At 40.3% G+C, this 8,171-nt stretch overlaps 1 protein-coding gene across 1 annotated transcript in view; it reads right to left on the minus strand.

Annotated features, from left to right (window-relative positions):
- The window catches only part of LOC106525651 (dimethylaniline monooxygenase [N-oxide-forming] 5), a 17,290-nt gene that overhangs the window by 1,600 nt on the left and 7,519 nt on the right, over positions 1-8,171 (minus strand). The window contains exons 2-9 of the mRNA XM_014019954.1: positions 5,719-5,857; positions 5,411-5,599; positions 5,154-5,319; positions 3,280-3,422; positions 2,981-3,177; positions 2,540-2,675; positions 2,232-2,451; positions 2,040-2,112 (exon numbers count right to left, since the gene is read on the minus strand). Coding sequence (XP_013875408.1) covers positions 2,040-2,112; positions 2,232-2,451; positions 2,540-2,675; positions 2,981-3,177; positions 3,280-3,422; positions 5,154-5,319; positions 5,411-5,599; positions 5,719-5,850 — 1,256 coding nt within the window. The 5' untranslated portion in view covers positions 5,851-5,857. The remainder of the gene's footprint in view (positions 1-2,039; positions 2,113-2,231; positions 2,452-2,539; positions 2,676-2,980; positions 3,178-3,279; positions 3,423-5,153; positions 5,320-5,410; positions 5,600-5,718; positions 5,858-8,171) is intronic.

An 8,171-nucleotide genomic window follows, 5' to 3' on the forward strand; every position in this document is an offset into this window, starting at 1 on the left:
TATTTTTGCTCTCTGCTTTCTTATTATCACTCCAGCTGTCTGAAGTCCCCTTAGCGCCCCCTGGCAGCCCCCAATTTGAAAAACACTGCACTTTAAATTGTTTCAGTTGAGTAAATTTTGATTTAGGTAATCTTAGCTCACTACTAAGCTTAACAATTTTGAACAGCTCACATTTTGTTTTATCAGTTCAGGGTTGGGGTTATGGCTAGGCTGTTTTCAAATGTTCAGGTTCTGTAAACCTGCCCTGAGACGGAGACACCACAGCCCAGAGGTGGAGATTTCATCATTACAACTTCTGGTGGACAAGGAGGTAAGGAACTAGCCTTTCTGGGGAATCCATCTGGTCAATAAACCTCCATACCTCCATGCTACATCTTATCGTTCCCTGGCAYGCTGTCCAAATCCTGAGCTCCCCGAGCAGCCAGTCCCAGCACATTCAGGGCTGGTCCCAGCATCAGTGTTTCAAAAGGACACAGCATTTGTGTCTTCATTTTCCCACTCGCATGAACCCTGGCCTTAAGCTTCAGTTCCTGGTTCACATATCAGCAGCTGCAAAAGTAATGCTGCATGCTCCCTGATCATCAGGGTTTACGAGAGGGTCGACAGTGAGGACACTTTGCCTGCCAAAGTTTCAGTGGGTTTGACTGGATGTCTCACCGTCGTGTACTGTATCTCTGTGGAGGGTGAAAGTGACACCCCACCTCCCTGTAGTTTAGGAGTCGGATGTAATGCCTAACCTTCCTGTGTCTCTGAGGGGATCGGATGTGACAGAGCCCCCCACTTGTCTCTGAACTACCAGCAACTGACACTTGCCTGGTGAGCCCCAAGCCTCTGGTTGCAGTCTGTTGTCATTCTTGCCCACTGTAACCTCCTCTGTGGTCACTTTGTCTGCAGCAGCCCCTTCCCCTGGTTTCCCATTGTCTGCTGCAGTGTTCACCTWAAGACTGTGTCACACTACAAGATTTTAAAACAGTCGGCCTATTTTCAAAGACTGAGAGAGCCCACACATGAGGATAGAAAATCATGGATATACCAGGTTTGGTCCTACAGTGTGTAGTGTACAGTCACACGGCAAGAGACAACACACCACACACGGACATATATTTCATTCATGAACATTCAGATGTCAGATATTAAATCACGCGAAACTTCCTGAAATCTTGCGAGAATTCAGATGTCAGAGAAAAACTCTCACGTGATCTCCAGAGAGACATGAGTTCAGAGTAAATAAACATGTGCATTTGTGGACTATTTTTACCAGAGGAAAAACAATTCCATAAGACTTTTAACATCCAGCAGACTTTCTGGTGAGTCATGTCAGTGTTTTTGTCTTCTGTATTTTGGAATCCCCTCCGTGTTTATGTCACCTTGCTTTTTGATTGGTTACACGTCTCATTCAACAGGCTCGTTTGTTCTCAGGTGAACGCCACACGATGTGATATCRGGCCAAAAAATCAAACTTGTTGAATATCCCCGATCTGAGGCCGGAGCGGTCCCGACGTCCTTCCGAGCCAATTAGATCATTCTTAACTCACCACCCACGGCGGGAGTATCTACTATGATTATCTTTAGAGCCATTTCGATAATCTGGACTTCCTTAAGATTGTCGGAAGGGCAAAAATCAGCATGATTATCTTTTGGTGTGACGCAGGCCTTTGCTACTGCATCTCCCATATCCTTCTTTACCACAGTGCCATTCTTCCATTTCTCTGAGGGAGTCCAAGGGGACACCTCTCATCKGTCATGCTGGATTGGCCACCCACCTTCTTGCACAACCCAGTTTGAACATCCCTAGGGCAGTTCTTAGATGATTGAGTTGGACAATATTTGATGCCCAAGTTTTTGTTTTTTTTCCTGTCAGTTTTATGTTTATTGATCTTTCATTCTGTCTGTTCCGCCCCCCACCCACCCTAGTTAGGTTTTCTTGTGTTATGCTTGTTCTCAACCTCAGACTTTGTAATTTTTACTAAAATTTCCATGCTCAAGAGCAACCTATTTAGAATTATAGCACATCAATGTATTTTTTGCATTGATCATACTTTTTTGCAATGTTCCTGGTGTCCTTTTCAACAGCCTTGATCATGGTCTGGTTGGATGGCAGCTTCTTATGTCCTGAAGAGCCAAAGACAAAAAACATGACATGCAGCCACCAGACAAACAGCAAATAGAGGTGAACAAATTATTTGATCTTYAGGTGAAAAGTACAGATGTTTTGGTTAGAGAAGTCTTACCACTGAAAACACGAGTGACAAAGCGGGCCTGCATTTCAGCTTGTGGCATAATGGCACCATCAGAATGGATAAAACCCACAATAGCTAAAGTGGGATGCTCCAGATTTGGAGGGAAGACATGTTTGTACAGGCCCACTCTGTGTCCAGACTTGTACATTGCATTGTTTGGCAAATAAGGAAAATCGTAGTTGTAGCCTGTGGCAAACACAATCATATCCACCTGTAAGAGGGGAAATAAAACACAAGAACCCGTTCCTTAGTTTCTTCCTAAAATTAAGATGTCAGACGGGATTGCACAGTTTACTGACATTCTCCACAGTGCTGCCATCATCAAACACCACAGTGGACCCTTGGATCTCCTTCACATTTGGTTTGACAAGGACTGATCCAGACAAAATCTTGAAGGGAAGGTCATCGTTGATCACGGGAATCTGGCTGAAGAGCCTATTTAACAAGCAGAGCAGCAGATTTTCATTATAACACTGTGATTGTTCAAAGACATTAAATGTTCATATTTTTTTCAAGGAACGKCACTTCAAAATAAACTGCCTTTCGCCCACCCATTACCTGATATCATAATGAGGTTTTACTGTATAACTACAGATTTTTTCCCAGTTAGAGGCTAAATGTTGTATGGTTAATCAATACAAATACAAACATTTTCAATGCTGCACAATTCTTTTGTTGTTTTGGTTAAATAATGCACATAAAAAAGAAACAAGGAAACTCCCTGACTTTGAACATCATACCTGTGTTTTGGTTTGAGCCCATACATGGCATGATCGTACATGGCGTTCAGTTTTTTTTCACCCAGCCAGTTAAGCAGACTCATGGGCAACAGCTTGAACAAGACATGGATAAAACGTGTGTTGAACCTGTCCACTGGCCGGCCATCATCAGAAACTTGACGGATGACCCAGGCACCACTGCGAGTGCTCAGATATACCTGTAGAGGAGAAGGAACAACACTCTGAGGCCTTATACAGTGTCAGAACACTATTTCATAGTAGATGAAAAAGCTGTGAGGGAGACAAATAAACTTCCTGACCTGCTCTGCAACTCTGCTGCCCTCCACAGCGATGTCCCCTCCGGAGTTACCGATGCCGATGACCACCACTCTCTTACCATACATATCCTCTGGTCCCTTGTAGTCCCAACTGTGGAAGTATGTTCCTTCAAATGTCTCAATTCCTGCAATACATTGAATTGCATGTTAAATTCATAAAATATATATATATATATATACTTTCAAATAGTTTAGGCATGACTAATTACACAAGTCATGCACCTTGTTAACATTCAGCGGAACGCCCGCGTGCCGTTTTTGGTTCATTTTATTTTGAAATGTCTTTCTGTGTTTCCGATCTATCTATGTCTGTGTTCAATGCATCAAAATGGCAGTCTAGGCCCTCCTCTTTCGATTGACACCTCATTTGACCAACTGGGTTAAAGTATCAGCTGTCCAGAGCCAACAATATATGAGAAGTGACCAACTTCTAGTTTCCGTCATCCTGGGCTAGATTGACTGTAGAATCGGCCATTCAGCTCCGAGTTTTGTTCTGATGGCACAGCTGTGTAGCCAATCACCGTACCTTTCATTTGGTATACATATTGAGGGGGTGGGAACTTTGTTTAGTGACTGCACAAGCTAAATACCGAGTTGGTCGTCATTTTTAGGCAATCGTGCTACGCTACCAAACGAAGCAACGCTCACAGGAAAACTTTTTTCCCATTGTTTTTTGGACAGTTTGCTGACTAAACATGCTGATAAGATGAAAATATAGTTGTTATTAAGTGTTTCGACTGCTTCAAGACATGAAAGAGTGCTTTTTATGGCCAGGAGAAGTAAAAATGTTTGGATAAAAACACTTACGGTCAGCCATTTTGAGTCGCTAATTTCGTCATATTTGAGGACGAATATGCATCAAAAGTAAGTGAAAAACAAATATTTTTTCGCTGCTGGTGGTTTTATAAGCTGTGTGGAATGTTAATGCTTCGAAAAAAAATAAGGATATATTTGTGTTTTGGCCGTTTTGGCTGTGGAAATTGGTGGAATGTACTCCATATGGTATTAATATTTCATAATATTAATATTTTTATTTAATCATGCTGTGAGTAAATATGGATAGTAGAATGTGTTTTTTTTTTTTTTTTTTTTTTTTTGGAGGGGGGGGGTATCTTTAATTTGAGCCCAGAGTGAAGTCTCTGTGTTGAAGTATTTAGAAATTACAGTGTCTTAGACAAAGTGTACAGTTTGGACATACTGTAATATGCAAATGGGACATGCTGGATTGTACTTTTGTCTCAAATACTCATATTTCATGCCACTGTTACCCAATTTGAACTGTTAATAGTTGGGAATTAATATTTTAGCCAAGTAAAAATTGTTTGACCTCATTCCCTTTATGTTCTGTAATACTTTTTAAATAAAATTAAGGGAGAAAAATATCTTGATTTTTTTGTATTTTTACTTCAGTATACTAAATGCTAGTTACAGTTACAAAGAATATGACTGCTGTAGTTAAAAATTCAGATTGTTAGCTTTAAAAAGAGTCAAAGCTTGTGAATTTACTCTAAAGGGTTCAAAAGCAGTTCTTCATTTAATTTGTGTGTACTTTTTTAAGGCATTTTGGTATTTTATGCCCGAAGGTTAACAGGTCACACTATGTATTAACTCTCAGCCCAGAAACTACAATGAATGATGGCCCTTTTCTGGCCCAGATGTTGTTTGAATGGGCCAGCACCACATAAACCAAACCACAACTGGGCCAGTTGTGGCATGCCATCTTAAAACCATGCCATCATTGCCAGACCTGGCTCACATCTGGTTGATAAACTACTTACCATCTCAACAGTCAGCCAGCAGTACCAGATCTGACCCACACCTGTCACCCATGTAGGAAGGCTATTGTGCATTTATACCTGGGAAGTCTTTGAGTGGCAGGTTGGGATAGTTGAAGTGACCGGAGCAGCAAATTACTGCATCGAAGACATGCCTCTCCTCTAGTCCATCTTTATCCTCTGTGACCACCTCCCACTGACCGGTGYGAGWAAAGTCTGGTCTCTGGGTGACGCTCTTCACTGAGGTCTAACACAAAAAACAACAACAAAAAGTGCAGGTCAAACAATGTATTAAGAGTGCAGAAAAATTTTTTAAATCAAATTTGCTCTTTTGTTACCTGAAAGCGTATGTGAGAAAGTAGCTTGAAGTGATCTGCATACATCCTGAAGTATTTTAGGATTTTAGAGTGGTGCATGTAGTTGGGGTAATCAGCTGGGATGGGGAAGTCACTGTAGCACATCATCTCCTTCCAGATATTGATAGTTAGGGAGCGGTAGATGCTGGCCCTGTTGGGCTCTGATACTTCCTGCAAAGCAGAGGTGTCAAGCAATTGATGTTCAGAAGTTATAGGGAAATCTCGATTGCTTATTTCGATCTTCAAAAAAAGAACTTGCGATCTGAAGGTTTCCTTCAAAACTGTCTTGCCTTGAACTTCCACAGTCCACCCATGTCATCACTGCTTTCAAAGCAGGTCGGCTCCAAGCCCTCATCCAGACAGGCTTTAATGCTGGTCAGACCTGAGGGTCCCGCCCCGATCACTGCTACTTTGTACACCATGATGAAGCTGCAAGAGAAATACAGTAAATGGAAACAAAACACCCCATACTGTGTCAAGAAGAACATGTAAATAACTTACTGAGCGGCTAATTAAGGATTTTTTTGTAGGTCATTACAGTGTACCAAATCCAGTTTCATTCCGAGTGTTGATTTGTTTTTTATAGACAATGCTTAGCAACATATCTGTATTTAACTCCTGCTGAAACAAAACAACCTCACAGAAGACTTAAGAACAATATAAGTCTAAATCTGCAGGGAAACAAAAAGCAGACATAAAACCGGGCTCAAACCAGGTCAGTCGTTCTTTTAGCTAAAGAGAAAAGCATCCCAGTGGGCTGAGCAGCACGTTTTCTTGTTTGTGCCAATGTCACGTTTGGGTCCGATCTGTCACTAAGTGAAGTGATTGCTGTGTTGGACTAAGTTTGATTTAATAAGAAATGGGATTCTGTTGAGAAATTGTAAATAATTTCCTTATCTGTTGTAGATTGCTCTTTGTGCAACCCTTATTGACAAGCTAACCTTTGGTCCAGGCAAATTACTGTCAATTTAATAAAATCATGTTGTGCTTCGTGCAAACAGTTTCATAAGTCTTTACTCTGTCACCAGTCTTAGACTGCATGCTTATTTCCGTAGAATACATGATTATTTGTAAGGAGAGGCAATGGTAGCTAGCTGTAGCACTTCCGGTGCAGCCTAGGATTATTCTCAGTGCAATTTTCTATCAAAATAACCAAGTTTTATAAACATTACTGCTTGCATGAACCACTGTAAAGTTGTGTAAAGACATTTGGAGTTGTCAGTCACTGGTAACCCATCAGATCAAAATGAGGACCAAATTTGGTGAAAATGAACTAATCAGATTTCTGACTTTAAAAGCTACATTCTGATGCCTGGATCATTCTGATATCATAAGTAGATCCAGAGAAATGACTTAATCTTGTTGGTTACGGTTGTACATTAAAATTAGGTCTGAATCATAATTTAATGTAATTTTATTGAAACCTCAAATAGTATTTGAATATTGAGATTTCCCTGATGGGAAGAAACAAAAATTTTGCTAGCTCGCAGGGACAAATAATTTAAGGCGTTTTTCCTCAAAATCTGTTTTTTGTTGCTACTGCTCAAAAATAAGCTTCAAAAAAAATTTTAGTATTATATTAGAGACAATTCATTTGAATGATACATTAATAAGCAATATATTCACTATATTTTGACAAAATGCAATTTTTGCAAACATTTTAATCAAAACACTGCAAACGTTTTAATGAAAACACTATATCTGCTTATTTCTCCACCTCCCACTTTTAGATTTAATTTTGTTGTCCTTGGGTTATTTCTTCTTGAAGCAAACTGATCTGCTAAGATYAGCCTATCTAATAGTCTATAAAATTAGCTTTACAGCTACTTGCTGTTGCTGCTCCTGATTGCAAAAACTCACCTAATTTGATGCAAATAACAGTGTTTTGCAAAACTGATGGTGGTGTAAAGGTCAATGAAAGATACTCAAATCCACATTTATTTTCTTGCTAACCAGATAGTAAGATCCATTATGAGCTCCCAAGCTCAGTGCACTGTTCATAGTTGTAGGTTTGTGATCAGATTGGACCCAAATGCAGAACTTATGTGAAGGGGGAGAGAAACTGAATTTACAACCCCTGGAAAAAAGTATGGAGTCACCAGTCTTGGATGAGCACTCATTCAGACATTTCATTCTGTAAAACAAACTCGGATCAAAAGCATGATACAATAATAAGGTCATTCCAAAGTGCAACTTGTTGGCTTTCAGGAACACCCAAAGAAATGAAGAGAAAACATTGTGGAAGTCAGTGAATGCTACTTTTATTGACCAAGCACAGGCGAAAAAAACATGGAATCACTCAATTCTGAGGAAAAAGTATGGAATTATGAAAAACAGATAAACAAAAGACCATTCAAAATACATCACTAGGATTTAGTTGCACCACCTTTGGCTTTTATAATGGCTTGCAGTCTCTGAGGCATGGACTTGATTAGTGACAAACAGTATTCTTCATCAATTTGGTGCAAAATCTCTTTGATAGCAGTTGCCAGATCAGCTTTGCAGGTCAGAGACTTCTTATGGATCTTTATTTTTCAATTTCCACCACAGGTTTTCAACTGGGTTGAGATCTGGACTATTTGCAGGCCATGACATCGACCGAATGTAATGTAATGTAATGTAATGTGTGTAATGTGACCCCCCTGTAATGTGCTCCAATTACAGGGGGGTCACACTCTTAAGCCTCCCTGGTAAGGTCTATTCAGGGGTCCTGGAGAGGAGGGTCCGTCGGATAGTCGAACCT

Source organism: Austrofundulus limnaeus, unplaced genomic scaffold, assembly GCF_001266775.1.
Source record: "Austrofundulus limnaeus strain Quisiro unplaced genomic scaffold, Austrofundulus_limnaeus-1.0 Scaffold236, whole genome shotgun sequence".
Taxonomy (NCBI): Eukaryota; Metazoa; Chordata; class Actinopteri; order Cyprinodontiformes; family Rivulidae; genus Austrofundulus; species Austrofundulus limnaeus.